This window comes from Anarhichas minor, unplaced genomic scaffold, assembly GCF_050575085.1.
Source record: "Anarhichas minor isolate MPS153535 unplaced genomic scaffold, ASM5057508v1 ptg000035l, whole genome shotgun sequence".
In the NCBI taxonomy this organism is placed as follows: domain Eukaryota; kingdom Metazoa; phylum Chordata; class Actinopteri; order Perciformes; family Anarhichadidae; genus Anarhichas; species Anarhichas minor.
In genome coordinates this window covers 1,261,589-1,280,323 of record NW_027466481.1, presented here as the reverse complement: position 1 = coordinate 1,280,323, position 18,735 = coordinate 1,261,589, and the positions used below count along the sequence as shown (strand labels likewise).

Here is an 18,735-nt window from a genome sequence, read left to right as displayed (position 1 = left end):
TAATATCAGAAACACTTTTTATTAAAAGACATCCATTTACAAGGATTCTTATGTACACTATCACACATACACATTTACGTTTGTTCAGTGGGGGGGATGTTGACAGTGACACGCCGCCTGGAGCTTCCCCGGTCTGCTGCCAGGTTGAACCACCTAATAGCGTGTTTGAGAATCTCCTCATCAGTGGCTGCACGGGTAAAATGATTCTTTCTGACGGCATATGTTCCTGGCATTAGCTAAACTGGATTTATTTTCCCATCAGTGAAGCTTCAGTAAAGTGGGTGTTTGTTTAACTAGCGGTGTCTGAAGAACTGCGAGCTGTCTTTCACGTTGGCAAAATGTCCATTAACCATGTCAAATGAAATCCAACTGGGCTTTTATCCGTCCAACACAGATGCTCCATTTTGGCTACAATACAAAAACACGTAACTGATAACATCAACAATACAGACACTTCTGTAACTATCATAACTTGTTTATTAGAACGATGTTGCTGATTTTCATCAATTTTCAGTTCAAGTTTTGTGAAAAAGCCACACTTGTTTCCCCTCAAAGTTCTCTAAACATCCACCTGAAGTTACTGATCAACAGATCCCAACTTCACCTTCAGGTACCTGCCTGACGTGACTTCTCTCTAAAATACGGTGGCCCTGAGGGTTCAGCGCACTGCAGCAAGAAAACTCACGCAAGTAAACATAACACAAGACAATAAAAAAGCATCTTCATGAAGTTGACAAAAAACAACTATAAACAGGCAAATACAACAACTCAATACTTAAATTAACTCATAAACATCGGCCCAATTAAATGTTCAGTGGACCTCCATAAAGGTTCATGAAATGGAAACAAAAAAATAATAATACTGTATAAAGCAAGATATAAGTTACAGTTAAATTAAAAACTAACTCTAAGAAATGCCATATTCATACAGTTCTACGCATGTTGAATGGAAGTATGGAAGTACCATCTTGTTCTACTCAGTGGAGCTGACACTTGTTAGTTCAGAGGTCGAGCAATAACGTCATACTCTGGTGATTGGTCTGTTTTCCGCAGTGACATGTAAGTTCTGTCCTCTTGGTTTGGTTTCACCTTTTTCCTTGTGTTCCTTTGGAGAGAAGAAAGAGTGAGACATGATGTGTTGTCTGAAAGTCTCCACAGCATTGAGAGAGGGATCAAAGCATGACATGATGAAGTAGTAACATACCAACGGAACATCAAGAGGATTATGCAGATGACATTCACAATGAGAGAAACAACAGCAACGATGATCCAGGGAAGTTCTGCACTTGGTCCGTGTTGATCTGCTATTACAAATGACATCATGTAGATTGTATGACGCTTCAAGTGGTATTAAAGCCGTACACTTAATGGCTACTGTGTGAACTATACACTCCCAATAAACGGTGTTAGCTGTAAATTATACCAAAAATGACATAAATCTATAATTGGAATTACTCAAAAATATTTAAATGATAGCCGATAGTGTGGTTTCTATTACAGCTGAAGGCCATAAGAACCAAGAAATATTACATGTACTCTACTGGATTTTATTATTTATTTAAAAATGTTCAACATGATCCACATCTTCATAGAATCAGCTCAACAAATTGTACTTTAAATTTCAACAAAACATTATTTTATTGATGATTAGTTATGAGTGTGTTCACCTTTCCGTATTGAAAATGTCATAAAGTAGTGGTCTAGAGTCGGGGAGGTTTTGTATTTGTTAATACTTACCGCCTTGTTTGAACTCATTTGTTGTGACTGTGAGGTTCTCTTTTGCTTCCCCAATTTAATTGCTGCTGACACACTCAACAGTGCAGTTGCGGTGTTTTACAGACACAGTGAAGCTGATGACAGTGTGGCTTGACTTATTGATAATGACAGAGTATTCAGGGTGAGTCTCCAACATCGGCCATGTGATGGTGGGTAAAGGAAACCCTTCACTGATGCACACACAAGTCAGGACCTCCGACTGAACCTCACATGGAGGGCTACTTAAGAACTTTGGAAAAACTGCAAACAGGAAAAAACTCAAGAACACAGCAAACATACAGTAAAACAATATGAACTTCTTTCAAGCTAGACTATTAAAGCCTACTTACATTTCACGTTTACTTCAGCAGGTGTAGTCAGAGTGGTGATCTGGTGCTTTGCTGTACAGATGTACCGTCCAGAATACTCTGCTGTCACATTAACGATGACAAGAGCAGCTGTTCTGGTGTTGTTCTGAAGGACGATTACATTTTTGTTGGAGTCAGGTTTGGTCCAGGTGATAACAGCAGGAGGGAAACTTTCAACGCTGCAGGTTAGATTTAGAGCATCGCCCTCTTTAACTGATGTCATTCCGGTGATCACAGGTTTCTTCACATCTTTAAGACAAAATTTTGAACAAACGTTTAGAATTTGTCTGACAAATTTTTTATCTTAAATATGTGGCTCCAAGCTGAGGCTGAAAACCACCTGAGAGCCTTAAAAATACCTGAATAAGTGTGAAACCTTTTTAATAAAATGATTATGTTGGTTAGAGCCCAATATGTAAAACTCCATCCAGACACAAAATATTGAACAGGGAGCATAAAAATATAAGAAAAGCTGTTCACTTTGTATTAAAGGTATAATATTTAGTCACATTGTCAGTTGCTGTTTGTAAAGACAGCACTCAAAATTTGCCCTTTCTGCAAGAACACCGTTAATGTTGTAAAATCCGAAACACTTCAGAAAACCAACAAAAATTACAAGACAACAAACATTAGAACACATTTTAGATAGTAGAAAGTAAAGGTGAGAATAAAGTGCAGGATGTGCTGTACTCACAGGTCACATTCAGAGTCACTGTCTCCTCTGTAGTGATGCTGTTTGTGAAGCTGACCTTACAGGTGACATCGGTGCCGTGCTGTTCAGCTGAAGGGTTAAAGGTCAAAGTTGAGCTGTGTCTCTGTGTGACAGCAGTGATGTTTCCTGTGATGTGAGAGTCCTTCTCTCCTGCTCCTCTCCACGTCCAGGTGATTTTAGGATCAGATCCAGAGCAGAGACCAGGAGCAGTGCAGGTCAGTGTGGTCTGCTGCCCCTCTGTCAGAGGAGGAATCATCACTGTGGGCTTCTGGGTCAGACCTAAAGGGAGAGCAGTCGATGAGTGGAAGCAGGTGAGCAGCCTGAAGGTCATTCACTTAAGTTCAGGCTAAAATAATCTGATACTTTGTTTAACATCTTGATGAGGCAATAAGTCAGAGTTTTATCAGGAACTGATGCAGTTTCTACTGTTTGCCCACAGAGGTCGACAAATGTGCAACATTATGTCATTATTATTCCATTCAGACTATAAATACAGTAAATATGTTGAATAGAATGAACATCTTCACTGTATGTGTTGAAGCACTTCATACCTTTGACAGAGACAGTTGCTTTTAGAGAGAATGTAAATCCATTTTTAGTCCCAGATTCCTGAACTCTGAATTGATATAATCCAGAGTCTGACTCAGTGAGGTCATTGATGATGATGCTGCAGTTCCTCAGACTCACGTCAGGCTCCAACAGAGAAACTCGTCCTTTAAACCCAGACTGAACTTTGTTGTTGTTTTTAGTGTGGAGTATCACGTCTGAATCCACACATTTTCTTTGATATGGTTCACATTTGTACCACACCATATGTTTGGGTCTAAAGTCAGAAGCAGTGGTGAAAGAACACGGTATCACAACACAGAGTCCAGCCTCTGCTGTTATTTCTCCTTCACTGAGAGTGATACAGAATCCATTGTCACAGTGTTCCTTCACTGCTGCACCTGTTAATGGAAACAGTGAGAGAAACAGGGATCCGGGTTATTTTAATATACCAATAGAACATAATATTTAATAAATGATGATTTAATAAATGATGGAGAAAGGCTACTACTATGACTGTTTTGTTTTACATAACTGCTGTTGTAAGCATCACTGAGCAAACAAAAAACAAATTTCAGCATCTAACATATTTCTTTACACATAACTTTGGTAAACAAGTCAAATATAGCCAATAGATGCTTTGTGTAATGCTTCTAATAAGGACATATATCATTGTAAATTGTTATCTACTTTGTTTATATCTTTTATTGTTGGCATCATAACTTGATTATAATAAAAGATGCATACCTGCGTCAGCAGTGATGCCTCTCACAGAGAAGAGCAGAGTCGTCCAGATGAGAACAAACATCCTGATGTGATGATTGAGACAGTCAGTGTATTTTCCTTTAAGAAGTACAAACATTCAAATGTTTCACTTCATGAAACCGGAGCAGAACAATCTCCACGGTTGACAGCACAGCTTTAAATACATGATGTTGCAGGTTCACGTTTTCTGTAGTGACATTGATAAATGTGGCTAACATCATCTTCAGGGTTGTGATTCCCACGAAATGTTTTATTTCCAAGAACTTTTTAACATCTGTTCCATAAAACGGCTAAATAAATAAACTTATCTGAATCTTATCTAAAATTATCTGTGGCACTTTTATCTACAATCCCCCCCCCCAACCCCAATGAAATGCACACAACAGTAAGTAAATAAGTAAACAAGGAATTCTAAAAAGCATTTCATGACATTAGTAAGGAAACAATGACTTATACAGTTTCCATTTACTGTTAAAAAGATGATTTAAAAAGTACGGTAAATGTTGTGTTTTACCTCTTTTTGTCTTGTTCTCTCTTCTCACCACAGTGATCTCTGCTGAGCGTCTCTGCTCTGAACTGACTCTTCCTCTCTTCGTCTTCCTTTTTTAATTCGTTCCTCTTTGCGCTACAACAATTTAAAAGGAAGTTTCTCTTCACACTGCTGGCCCTCGTTAGACTGCCACACTCACAAATCTCTAAAATGTGTGCCTATGTTAATGTAAATATATACTGTATATCAAGTTGATAATGTACAACTTTAACACTGAATAATGAAATTAAACTGTGTTGCTTTGTTTTTTCTTCAGGACTGTAAATGTGTGAAGAACTCTGAGAAAGAGGAAGTACCATATGTGTACTTGAGAAGCTTGTGTCACCTTAAGAAACCAAATAGCTCATCTATCAACTATCCTTCTACATTGTAATGCACAATACAATACATACATGTGCATATAGGCTGGTGAATGTGCATGCATGTGAATGGTCTTTACTATAACTGCTGTCTCTAACTAAGTGCATGAAATACCGGCAGATAAAAAAATAAGATATTTGTTTTAATCCTAGCTCTTAACTGCACGAAGCTCCATATTTGTAACAGTATGTTTTTTTATGGTTTATTGTGCAACATTCTCAGTTGTGTTCTCAGAAAAGTCTCTGAAGGGATTATTCATTGAAACATTGCCTTACATGGCATCACTGTATTCTCTCTAATATCGTCCTGTTGACACTCTGAGATGGTAGATTATGACTATAACTATATTTAACTGCTAACTGGCTTTATATTTGTCCTCATCTGTTTCTATATGTCTGCATATTGAACACTCACCACAGAACCTGTCAACATTGCAGAATGTACCAGAAAGAAAAAAGGTTTTGTTGTAAAACTGAAAACTCATGATTTCATTCCAAACATAAAAAAGTGTGTTTTCTGTTTAAAAGAAGCCAAGTTGATTCCTGTAACACATTAAAAAGAGAAGTAATCTACGACTTCCTAATTTGTCTAAAATAGAGACAAACTGGGTCAAACATTTTATCAGTTTGAAAAAACAGATCAATCCAAAAAGGCTAAATATATTGTTTGGGTTTTTTTGTCAGAGCATTTGATTCATTGATTCTGTCAGAATGTAATGACAATTTCAAAAATATTAAAACTGTTTTTGAATTAGATTAGTAACCCTTCCTTAAAATCTTTAAACAAAGATCAACACTGTATGTGTTTTATAAATATTCTATATTTACCTAAAAACAATTCTAAACAAATTAAATTAATAAATTACATTATTACCCATAAAACATTCTAACATCAATTAATAAAGCCAGATTAAACTTTGCAAACCTTGCTTGTTAAGGTCGGTGTCTCAGTTTGACAAATGAAGCCTCCATTTTAGGAGGGAGTCAATTTTTGAGGAGTTTTGTTCACAAACCAAAAAGTAAAAAGAGCACATGATTCATGATGGGGATGTTGCTTTGCAAAACAATGGAAAGAGACAACATGAGAAATAGACGGTTCACAGTTTGTTTTCTATCAATAACAAACTTTTTCCAGTTCGTGTTGTTTTCATTTTATTTATGTTTGCATGGAACTGAAGACAGATGAATTTGCTTGAGGCGTGAAAGACTTGTTTAAAATAAAAGAGCAAGCAAACTAGAACATTGCAGGAATCCTACAGTCATTAAGTAACAGTCAAAAACCCTGATCTGAATTATTGTGTCAATCATATGTTGAAAATCTCCATAATGATCATTATGATTACTAAGTATATGACATTTCCTTTACAACACACTTTGACAAAAGATTAGGTAACACATATTTGATATTTCTACAAAACAAATTTAACAAAATACCCCCCCCCCCCCCCCCCCCCCCCCATGAGGCTTTCAAAGAAAGGAACTGGTTATTGACTTTGAGCATACAGGCAATTTAATAATGCTAGCCAGCATTTCCATCATTAAGTCAACAGAACATTGTCATAATAAAACTAATGCGAGTCAGAACAGCTGGTTGACAATAGCTTTGTTTACATGCACAGAGAACTGCATTTTTAACCTGTTTTTGCTTGAAGTGTGTCAGTAAAGCTCAAAACCCCAGATACCTAGCTTTCTTTTCAACTAAAATAGTGACAGAGATACACAAACCTGAGGCTTCATCAACACCGTTCACTCAAACTGGGGTTTTGGCAGAGAGGTTTATTTGGGTTCATGTGAACAGATTAAACTGAAATACTCCTCGTAGTGTAATTTTTGCTTTCTTATTGCCATTACTGCCTATGAACAGTCTACCCATTTATGAAGTTAGCACAGTGAGAGGTGTTTGCTGTATTTTGCACTCCTACTGATTGTAGAATCAATTGGAAACAGCTCACAGAGACACGCTGCTGCCTTGATTAACTTAATCCATCATTTTAAATGAGAGCGCCACAGAGCGGCGTTGTTTCATAACATACATTTATAAAGCCTCAGTCAGAGCATGTGTATCAAAAGTACTTTCAATCTCCAAGAAGAGATCATTGCACAGCTCTAGCTAGAATTTATTTCCCACTTAAGCCTTCTATCAACATCAATACATACAGCGTCACATCTGTTTAGGAGAAAATCAGTGTACGAGTTGCACACTTGATGTTCAACACACTGTTGCAGATGATTTTGGAGAATCAAATTATGGACATTACTTTCAGTATTTTAGAAATCAGTTCTTGCAGAGAAAACTGACGAGCTCATTCGTTGCACAATTAATTTCGAGGACAAGATTATTGTTCATGACTTACATTGTTAAAACAATCCAACATACAATACACAGTAGATATATCAATTTGCATTTTCACTACATACGTAATTGAATGGATGTGAAAACAGAGCCATTAAAAATATCAACCAATCATTACCTGCTGTCTTAGTCAAAACGGCAGACCGTGTTAGTCAGTTAAGGTTGCAGTGTGTCGATGAGTTATGTTTCAGCAGTGACGTATGACCTTTAAGACGTGATGCAGAGTGGGAGAGGTGGAGGAAGCACAGTGGTGGCTTCATTGGTGGGTTGAGACTATACGCAAAAATTAAAGGGGGAACTCCACTGACTTACTGGTATTTGTCATGGGCAGTACAGCTCAGCCTGTGAAAACTATCCTACGATGATGCCACTCTGGAGAAGCTTTGTATAGTCTGAAAAAATACAGTATTATAAACTAAGTGCATGGAGTTCGAAAGACGTTGGGCGTTTACCGGACGGTGAGGGTCTATCCGAAACATGCTTTTGGTTGCATTGTGGGTAATGTAGGACCCAGTTCCTTTGGAACTTGACCCATACTATGGCGTTCAAGTCAAGACACCTTGACCTCTGCTTTATGCCTCTACAGAGTCATCCAATTCAATAGGCGTGCAATATTAACTGCTGGAGTTCCCTTTTTGAGGTTTCATAGAAAAGATAGCTAATTCTAGCAGGTATCGAACTTCCAATCAACTGCAATCACAGTTAATAAGAAGGTCACTCCCTGCATGTAAGCGCAGCCTCTGATTTGACTTAGTGCACACTAGCTAGAGGTTGATACTATTCACTAAACTCATTAAGCCAGTGTCCAGTCAAAACATTTTGTATGATGTATGACAGGATTTCACACTGGCTTTTGTCCATAATTTAATATTTATATTTGTGCCTGCTGGCAAAACAGTCATGCAGGGTATTTACTGTACATACTGGCATCCATTCCCTGTCAATGAACATCTTATTAATATATATTACTGATACCGTCATTATCACGTTAGACTATTAGTACGCTTTGATATTACATCACAGGTTCATCAAATGTCTTTGAATAGCACAACCATGTTTGTCATTCAAACATCTGATGCAATCGTGAGAATAAAACATCAACTCCTCAAGTGAAGTGATGCTCAAACAAAGACCCCAGTGATGATCAGTGATCAGTGTCCTATGATCTTTCAGCAGTATTTGAACACGCACACACACTTATATACACACACACACATTGTCTAAAAGAGATAACACTTTGGCCACTCGCGCTTACATATTTTGTGCTTCAGGTCTGTATTTTCCAGATCAATCAAACAGCTAGAACCCATGCTTTAGGGAGAAATCCCCCAAAATCTCAATAAATTCCTCAGATAACTGGAAAATGTTTTAAAGAAGCTGTGACATTTTTTCAGAACTGGGCAGTGTACCATTTGAATTTACAAAACTTTTCCGATTATTATCAAAGAAAAATGTCATCTATTATGAGAGGCTACCGAGTCACAGCACACAATAAAAAAAACAAGTATGTGGCAACAGGTTGCTGACATGCGTTTCCATCTCTCGCCTAAGACGGTTTTCTTCTTGGGATGTAATTAACCAAAGGAAAGAGAGAAGAGAGATTTGCTCTCTGCTGATAGAAACGCACACACACGAATATAAGAAAACAAAAAGCGCAGGAACTCCTTGCCCTGATGCTTCGACTGGCAGCAGACACAGTGACAGTTATAAGAGACGGATGTAGAGCAAATAGTGAGACAGATGTGAGCGCGTCTATCGTTTGACAATAATATCAACAATCACTAGGAAGAACATGTTGAACGCAACAAAACCATGGCCGCTGGTTAACACTGCATGTTTTAGAGCCCATGTACTACAATTGAGGCTATACGTTTTATTTCTTTGACATTGTCCAGTGGGTCATGCTCTGACCCAAAAAAGTACAAGTTTCCCCAAATGATGGCATGTGGAGGACCGTCCAATGGAGGGGCAGCATGGGGGGGGGGGGGGGGGGGGGGGGGGGAGTAGTGGCATCAAAGTGGTACATTATATGTGACAAATATGAAGGAATAACAAACAAGAAGTCACTAAATGCAGGGGGAAATCCAGTAGAGGATGGGGGGTTATTACACAGTATATGGGGCAGAACATGTGTTGGGGCTGCCACTGCATCTCGCATAGCCGAGGGATCAGGGAAGGATTGCGTTTCATTTGGCTTTGATTTCCGAGTAGTTGCTGCCATCATCCCCCCTCCCTGAGGCCCCCTCCCTGGGCCTGGCCCCGATAAACTCCAGAGCAGCGTAATTCAGCTCTTGCCTCTCCAGTCCTGCAGTAGAGCCCACAGGTTGATAATCGCCGTCTTCTCCCTGCAGACAGAAGGACCGATCAGCGGCACAAATCACTGGCAAGCTGCCGGTGACGACTCAGATGACAGAGCAGCGCAACAGACAACATAAAGAAAAGAGGTTACTGGTTACTGGTCGACAAGGAGACTGAGATGTTTCTTGTTAGTCGGGGCAATTCGTGTTAGCAATGAGGCAGCCATGCAGAAGGCAGATTCGGAAACAAACGGCAGTGTACAGAACACAGAAGCTGAAATGCGAGGAGATGCATCTGTCACTGAGGTTTGTGTTTTTTAATGGGGATTTGTTTAGGAACCTTACCGTAGTCTCCTCTAGAATGGAGTTAAACTTTGAGCCCAACAGCTCTGTCTTAAGCTGTGCAAGAGTTAGGGGAGAGAAAAACAGACAGAAAAACGCAGAGAAGCGATGAAAGCAAGAGAAAACATGGTTGGAGCTACTGGACTGCTAGTGGGAGAGACTCCTTCTATTACCTCATTTTCAGGGGTCACAATGGGGTCTCATCATTTACAACTTGCTGCATTACACAACACTGCAACCCCAAACAATTTGAGAATGGTCAGCCAACCCATCCTCCATCATAATCATGATCATTGACATCAGCATGTCTCACCACTTTCTTCCTCAGATTTTGTTTGTCCTTCTTGACTGCGCTGTAGTACAAAGCTGGGTTCTCCAGGACCACGTCCTGCCTAGGGTTGCCATTCTCTCTGGGGGACGGAGTCACATGATCAGACTCGGTCTCGACTGCCACTAATGCAGGGCGACACGCCAAGCCTGGGCATCCATTTTAAAACGACAAGCTCTGTAAGGTTATGCTGGAGGCCAAATGTGGTAAGTGAGTGACGTGGTTATTTTAATGGGTTTAGTCGCTGAGCTCACACCCACTTCAGGGGTGATTTGTCAGGGAAAGCGTGCAAATTTCGCGGTCCAAATATGCCTCGAGGCTAAAATAAAGCAACTTGGTTAAGTTGGTTTTATTTAGCTTAGCAGGTCAAGGATACAAAAGCGGTGTCAGAGCAGGGAATCTGGCCTGCAAAATATAAGGTTAGTCCAGCTCGCTAACCCACTTCACAAGGCAACCAATGTGGATCTTCAAGGATTTCTTGGCAAATAAACTGCTAAATTGCTCTGGAGAAATGGTTCTCACTTCCACAAAAATCCCACATTCACTCATATACAATGTGCGTCAATGTGTTTTAGAATGGATGACTAGGCTCAAGTGTTTCCTTGGATTTCAGTAAATATTTAGTGAGGAAAATTACTACTTCCGCCTCGCATCGGCCTCTCCATTAGTTTGTCATTCATACTCACTTTTTGTTGTTGTGGCCAACGTATCTCACTGCTGCAATGATGAAGGCTATGACCGCCACTCCTCCAATGGTGCCAACTATAACTGCCATCATGTACTTTTCTGAAAACAAAGTAAAAAGATGAGGGCATTCACATTAAACTGCACAACAAAAAGACATCATACAAAGGAAAAGAAGAGCATTGGGAAGAGGAAGATGCCATTTTAAACTGCCAATATGTAGCCTACAAAACATGAAGGGACTGTTCACTTAAACACAGCACGATTGCATCAATTTAGGGTAAGAAGCTGTTTGCTTGACCAATGAGATGACTATACATAGGAAGGGGAAGAGTATATGAGTAGGAAAAGGGGAGAAGAATATCTTATTTCAATGTTGGAGTCCAAAAACATAAACAAACGTTTATAATGTCGATTATGTAGTTTTATGATGAATAGAGAATTTAAAGGATGAGGCTGGCGTCATGATCTATATTTTTTCTTATTTTCTTATTCATAATCCCATGAACCAAAAGAATAAGAATATGTTATGCAGGTTTCAGACCAATCCCACAAGAGCAAACAGTAACAGTAAACAGTAGTGCACATTGAAGAGAAGTAGTCACAATAATTATTTTCCAATTTTACCTGCTGCAGGGCTAATCTCATCCCATACATTTTTTTTTTAAATTTAGTCCTGGTTGGATCAGAGAATAGAGTTGCTTAGGAGAATTTAGAGATGCACAAAACCACAGAAAAATCAACGTTCTCACTGCTGTAGCTCGTGCAACTCCCAAGAGAGCACAGCTCTCCTCAAAGGAATAAATGGTCCATCTCTGCACAATGTCAACTTGTGCGTTTGGTGTGAAAGCCCCTGTTAGTCTGTCTCTCACTACTCAGACTCCTCTACCCCATCGATGCCACTCTTCCATTCGTACTTAAGATGTACACTTTAAAAAACAAACTTTGTATATATAAATATATATATATATAGTTTAATTTATTCAAAGGCTTGTAGTGTTTAGCAAAAATGTCTTCAACAGGAAGAAATTGTGCATTTATTGGGGACTATTTTCTTCTGCGGATCAATATACAATTAATGAATTTAAAGCAGCGAGACAGCGATGGAATCGGGTACAAATAAACTACAGTGCCCGTGTTCATGGTGAAGAAGGAACACGTCACAGTGCAACAGTGAGAGTGACGACAATGGAACTCATTGGCACAGAGAAATAGGATATATCAGGGTTTGGCTACATGGACAATACTTTAGGATCAATTTGCTGTTGGTTTTCATCTGTTCATGTTTTTTTTTTTTTTACAATAACTAAATAAATAAATATTCTCAACTCACTCTCCTGCTGTAGCTCCAGGTGTACGCTCTCTCTTCCGTACATGTTGTAGATGCTGCAGTGGACGTTGACGGCAGGGCCGCCGTTGTCGACCCGCTCGCCTTTCTCCCGCAGCTTGATCATCCCCGTGGAGGTATGTCCATCTGTGTGCGTGTAAAAGTTGTACCGGCCATCCGTTTCGTTGATGGTGATGTTCAGGTCGGGCAGATAGAACTCGATGGTGGGTTCAGGGTTTCCTGTGGCCATACAGACACACTGGACACCTTCCCTCACCACAGTGCACTTTGACTCCTCCAGGAGGACCGGAGCATCTATTAAAGGAGGCAGCAGAGGAAAGAGCTACAATAACAGCACTGAATATGAAAACATATAATACGAAACATATGTTTTTCTTCTCACAGTTATGCTGCTTCTTGTCAATTGTCAAATTTGTATTCTCGCTTTGAGACAATCGGCATCCAACAAGTAAAAACAGCTGAAGCAGAGGTTCGTGAATGGGTGGGAGCACCTTTTACATCCTCTCTGAGCATGACATCTGGAGGGTTTTCAAGCGTGTGAACTCCAAAAAAAAAAGCGGTACCAGGCGGTAACAGTGCCTAGTCCTCAAACTGACCAACTAGCGCCGGTGTTCACAATAATATTCATCTTGTCCCTGGCTCAGTCTGTCATACACACCTGCTTTAAGAAGTCCAACATCATTCCTGTGCCCAGGAAAACAAGACCAGCCTGAATGGTACTCACCTCTGTCGTGATGAAGTGCTTCAAACGACTGGTCAAGGATTACATTTTCTCCTCACTTCCCAGAACACTGGACCCACAATAATTTGTCACTGTCCCAACTGATCAACATATAACACACATTCTACACCCCCCTATCTCAGCTGCACAAGAAAGGGAGCTACATTTCAGTGTTTAACACCGAAGTTCTTTCCAGGCTCGTCAAAAAACTCAAGGACCTGGGATGTAACACCTCACAGAGCATGTAGATCCTTAACCTTCTTACGGGCAGATTGCAGGTGGTGAGGGTCGGTGGACTCCTTGTACACACACAACTGTGCAGCCACATTCAACTCCAACACCAAGTGTCCACCATCAAGTGAAAACTCTTCTGGGTACAAATTCTGTGCATCGCCTAAAACGCTGAGGAATTTCTACTTCTGCACCCTTGAGAGTGTCCTGACAGGGAACACCACTACCTGGTACGGAAACAGCACCGAACAGGACCGCAAGGCCATGCAGAAAGTGGTTAGTTTGGCTGAACATACAGAAGGCGGTGCTCTACCCTGCCTAAAGGATTTTTACACCAGCCGCGGCAGGAATAAGACAAGGAATATCATCATGGATCCCAAAGATTCAGATAACGGCCTTTTCTCTCTGTTGAGATTAGGAAGAAGGTACCAGATACACCATGTTATCACTGAGAGGCTCAGGAAGAGTTTCTACCCTCAGGCTACTAGGATCCTAAATGAGACGAGACCTGCAGATCGTTATCATTCTACGTCCTATACTTCTTGACACTACCGTTGTGTGAAATGCAGGTGAGTGAAACACTCACACTCAACAGTGATGTTGAAGGAGCTGCTGGCTCTTCCATGCTCGTTCTCGGCCAGGCAGCGGTACTGTCCGTCTCCCTGCGGTGTGATCTCTACGATCTGCAGCACCGACAGCTCGTCAGCGGTGATGGTGCCCACCAGCTCCCCGTCCTTCAGCCAGGTGAGTGTTGGGGCCGGGCTGCCCTGGGTGCTACAGTGCAGAGCCAGCGAGGATCCCTCCTGTACCGTCATAGAGTCGTTCACCACGGGCTCGCGGGGAGGGTCTGCAAAAAAAATGTTTTTTTAGTATGATTTCTTTCAACATTATCATTCATTTGGAGTATTGGATCTCTACCAACTCCTGAGTGAAATATCTGGCTCTTTAGCAGCTCGACGCCCCACTATGTTCACCAGCTATGTGCCAACTGTGTCTTTCTGCTGTTTGGTGTTGAGCAGGTAGTGCGAGTGAGCTTTTAGACCCTTGAGCAAAAACTCACCATAACGCTCCATAAAGCTGAGGAGCGCTGCACATTTGGGGGATAATTGTCTTTGACTTCATCATTATGAGCGACCCCTTTCACATTTTAATTTTTACATTGTTATTTTAAAAAAAATATTGATGATAGACACTTGAATGTTGAGCAGCTTACAAACAGAGTGATGTTCTCTGCTTCTGTGTAAAATATATGTGCGTTTTAATAAATGCAAATGTTAAATGATTACTTAGGGCAGAGATACTCTTACAACCTCGACGAACTATTCAAGAGGATGGTCAAAGCACTCGTGAGCTGTGACCCCGTTCCATACCAATGATCAGCAGGTTTTGAGTATGTAGCACACAGGGGGGAAAATGAAAGTATACTAAATAATGTGAGTTTCCACACTAAATCCACTTGATGTTTTTATATGTTATTAATCAAAACTATTGTGTCACAAAATGCAAAAAGTAACAGATTTTAGATCCATTTTTAGATCCTTGTTTTCTTTCTTCTTGTGAAGTTTATCTGGCAGTGGTATTTTAAGGTCACAGTCTGATCATGTCTTGTGTCCTTCTGTGTTTGTACAAAACAAAAAAAGCACATTGATTTATGGTACCATTAGTATATTATAGATTTGGGACACAGCTCTAATTTTTTTATTCCACAATATTGTCCGACACACTTCTTTGTTATTCCGCCATTGCCTTCTCTTGGCTCCGAAGCTCTGCAGTGGATATTGATTTATTGGTGAATGCAGGATAGTTTGGTAAACACTGAGCGTCCGTATCAAAAGCAACTAAAGGGTGATTTGAGAAGTTTCTATGAATGTTTTAAAACTTCTTTTCATTTGTTCCCTGTTCCATTGTAGCTGTTGTAAATCCAGCTTCTGTCCTTCACCCAGATGCAAGATGGAAACTTTTAAGCGTCACATTGTAAGCCGACACAGGGTGAGTACTGTATACTCAAAACATTTTCAGTGGTTAATTGGAGAATTCAAGCTAATTGTACAATTCAAACAAATTTTAAATCATCTAAAAATGCAAATGCAATGTAATTTACTGTTTCCTCATTTCCTACTACGTACTAATCGTATATAGTATGTATGTTGGAATTGTGTCAGAGACTTACACTTGACAGCCAGGTACAGGGAGGTGTTCATGCTGCCGTAGCCATTGTCCCCGATGCAGGTGTAGATTCCCTCCTGCGCAGGCGTCAAATCGTCCATGGAGAGGGAGACGTTGGACGCCGTGTCCCACAGCAGCTCCTGGTCTCCGAACATCCAGGAGATCCTGGAAAGAGGGTTACTGTCCACCTCGCAGTGCAGCATCACAGAGCTGCCCTCCATCACCTCTGAGGACACGTTCACCCACACAGTGCGTGGAGCATCTGGGGCGGAATGTAAGGTGGAGAATTTAATGTCCTGGACAACACTGAATGACTGCCTTAAAAAAACAATGGGTTGATTTTTCCTGCTGAAATAGATTATGCAACATAGAATATAATATAAGAAATATATGCATGCATGATGTAAACACTAAACAGGATATGGTTCCAGTTTGGGACACCTTAAATTCACTCCACAAAGGAACTCATTTGAAAGGACTTTGAACTTGGAAAAGCATCATTATTACTTATTGGCCTTATAGTGTGAGGTGTTTTTTAACTTACACTTGACGTCGAGAGAGACGAGCCTCTCGTAGACCAGTGTGGTGTTGGGGTAGTAGACCCTGCAGCCCAGGAGCTGCCCGTTGTGCATGGGTCTGGGTGTGAAGGTGAGGGTGCTGGAGAGTACCGCTGTGTTGCTCTCCTCCAGGTAGTCGGAGCTGAACTCCGGGTCGGGCAGGTAGTCGGTGTACATCCACTGGATCTCTGGAGTCATGTCGGGGCAGTTGTCTGGAGCGTAGCATGTCAGCTCCAGACTCTCATCGCTGACAATCTCCTCTGGGACGTCGATGTTGGGTTGATCTGGTGGACAGCAAATTAGTTGATTTCTCAATGTTAGTAAGAGGAACTGTATTAGTAAAGTTAAGCAAAAAACTAGAGCAAAGATATTGTGCCAATTAATGAAATATAACAGTATCCTTAAAAAATAAATTTAAAAGTTGAAAAGGTTTTCTTAAATCTTGTGAAAGAATATTTTCGGCCTTTATGTTGAGGTGATCAAACAAAAAACTTTACTGATTTAATATTTCTGGTTTATTTGTTACAGTTTAATGTATACTGATCAGTAACTTACCGAGGACTTTGAGCTCAGAGAAGTCTGGGTACGTATACATGTTGGCTCCACCGAGGTCAGCACGAAAGTAATATCTCCCTGAGTGCTCCGTGCCGATGTTGTTGATGAGCAGAGTGCAGTTCCTCTGGGTCAGGTCACCCAGCAGCTTGGTGCGGCCCGTGTAGCTCTCGTGCACGACGTCTGTGCGTGATTTGAAGACAACCGGAGGGAAGAGCTGAGGGTACGGCTGGCCGAAGTACCAGATACCGTGAGTGCCACGGTACGGCCTGATACCAGACGGATACATGAAGGTGCACGGGATGACCACACAGGAGTTTGTCATGGCCGAGATGTCCCGAGGTACCCAAACGTTCCACTGGCAACTGCCATCTGAGAGAAGATCAGAGACGAAGTTAAACATCGCTGCATGCATAGTGAGAAGTGTGAGTTACAACAGAAATGTGGAATTTTTTTTACCATTGATGATCAACAGCAGTGGTAAGAGCAGCTCCAAACACCACATGGTCTCTGCTCAACGTTGGACCATAGACCTCTGGAACACATAAGATCCTGTCAGTCACAGCACACACATCATCAAGAGAAAGAGAAGAAAACTGAAATGTGTTGTTTACAGCATTGGGGCTGCTGCGTGACTCAGAGACTACATCTACCTCTAAGATTCACACAAATACTCAAAATGTTTAATGGTAGCCAAACCACCAGGAACCTTTTAGCATGAACGTTTTTTAAAGAATTTTTTTAAACATTTGAGAAAAACAACTCAGTTTTGACCTTTAGGACTGTAGATTTTACTTTGAAAATCCCAAAGGTTGTACAATTTGCTCAGCATTTTTACTGAATCACTAATCACCAAAATTGGACTCTTTGATCATTTTTTCTTTCTTTGTTAATATCAACAGCATAAGAATTATATTTCTCTTTTGAATCCAATATTGTGTTTCAAACAGAACAGCACATTGCGGACCACGTTACATAGCCTAAAAAACTGGATCAAGTGACAGAAATGTTGCATGTTGCAATACCAAATTACCAAAATAACAGAGATGTCCCATTGTTATAGATGGTGAAGAAACTGAAACTCCCTAAACATCAGGCGCTCTCCACTGAGTGGGAATAGTTGCTTTTTCACCAGTTTAAATGAGCTATTTTTTACCTGTTTCCATTTTGAAATATGTGAAGGGTTTTGAATACATTGCAGTATCCTCAAGTAGCTGCTTGTAGTCTGAGTTTGTGAATTAGTATTTCTGTGCCAATCTTTGCCATTTGTTTTTTCAGTGTAAGTATATGTAACTTAACTATTCAGATACTTAGCTGTAACTCTAGTTATTTACATTTTATTTCAGCTATAGATTAATTCAAGTCAATTCAATTCAATTTATTTTGTATAGCCCAAAATCACATTTGCCTCAAAGGGCTTTACAATCTGTACACATACGACATCATCTGTCCCACGACCCTCACGACCCTCACGTCGATACAGGAAAAATTCCCACAAAATAAACCTTTAACAGGGAGGAAAAAAAGGAAGAGACCTTAACGAGAGTTGAAAACAAAATGTGGATGTGCGTTAATCTATGCTTAACGAAGATGAACAAAAATCAAACTGACTTCTCAATCACATTTTTTAAAACTGTTCAGTGAGTGTTTTGAGTCAAAGCAACAAAGCAAGACATGTAGGGTTGTTGAGCGGACTGGGTGAAGACTTTTTAAAACACATTTCTTTTAAATAAAAGAAACTCAGTTGAAAAATGTTTTTAGTATCTTTTAACTGTGGTTTTACCTTGAAATGCTGATGATAAAAACAGACAGAAGCTCTGCAGGACAGCTTTTCAGCAGCTCCACTAGAGGGTGTTCACTCACACCCAGACAGCTCGACAGCCTTCTTCTCTGTAAGAACAAGAAAGGGGGGGGGGGGGGTTGACATCAGCATCAGCATCATCATCATGCGATGACATCACTCACAGCCCACTCGCTCTCACGGAGCCGTGGTAAGTGACACAATGACACACAAACTCAGCGTCATCCAGCACCTGCTTGCTCCCCCTCGGTGGAGTCACTCATTACGGTCGCCATACGTAAGCCCGTCCAATGAATGACA

The 18,735-nt window shown here is 40.5% G+C and overlaps 2 protein-coding genes across 5 annotated transcripts; both read right to left on the bottom strand.

Moving 5' to 3' along the window:
• Nucleotides 1-4,928, bottom strand: LOC142965712 (sialic acid-binding Ig-like lectin 5). Of its 3 annotated transcripts, none has more exons than XM_076106778.1 (7): nt 4,661-4,928; nt 4,129-4,224; nt 3,387-3,782; nt 2,818-3,114; nt 2,106-2,372; nt 1,205-1,304; nt 1-1,105 (listed from the first exon to the last, which is right to left on the bottom strand). In XM_076106778.1, exons 2-7 carry the CDS (start codon nt 4,187-4,189, stop codon nt 997-999), a joined length of 1,230 nt encoding a protein of 409 aa, XP_075962893.1. In that variant the 5' UTR covers nt 4,190-4,224; nt 4,661-4,928; the 3' UTR covers nt 1-996. The 3 variants fall into 3 exon arrangements, with proteins under 3 accessions (XP_075962893.1, XP_075962894.1, XP_075962892.1); XM_076106779.1 differs by having other exon boundaries at nt 1,205-1,301; XM_076106777.1 differs by lacking the exons at nt 1-1,105; nt 1,205-1,304 and adding an exon at nt 1,324-2,016.
• A 4,666-nt stretch (nt 4,929-9,594) lies between these two features.
• On the bottom strand, nt 9,595-17,139 carry mag (myelin associated glycoprotein). Of its 2 annotated transcripts, XM_076106829.1 has the most exons (10): nt 17,094-17,139; nt 16,638-17,006; nt 16,070-16,366; nt 15,530-15,787; nt 13,946-14,206; nt 12,393-12,701; nt 11,062-11,161; nt 10,361-10,457; nt 10,051-10,104; nt 9,595-9,753 (listed from the first exon to the last, which is right to left on the bottom strand). In XM_076106829.1, exons 1-10 carry the CDS (start codon nt 17,137-17,139, stop codon nt 9,595-9,597), a joined length of 1,950 nt encoding a protein of 649 aa, XP_075962944.1. The 2 variants fall into 2 exon arrangements, with proteins under 2 accessions (XP_075962944.1, XP_075962945.1); XM_076106830.1 differs by lacking the exon at nt 10,051-10,104.
• Nucleotides 17,140-18,735: the final 1,596 nt, after the last annotated feature.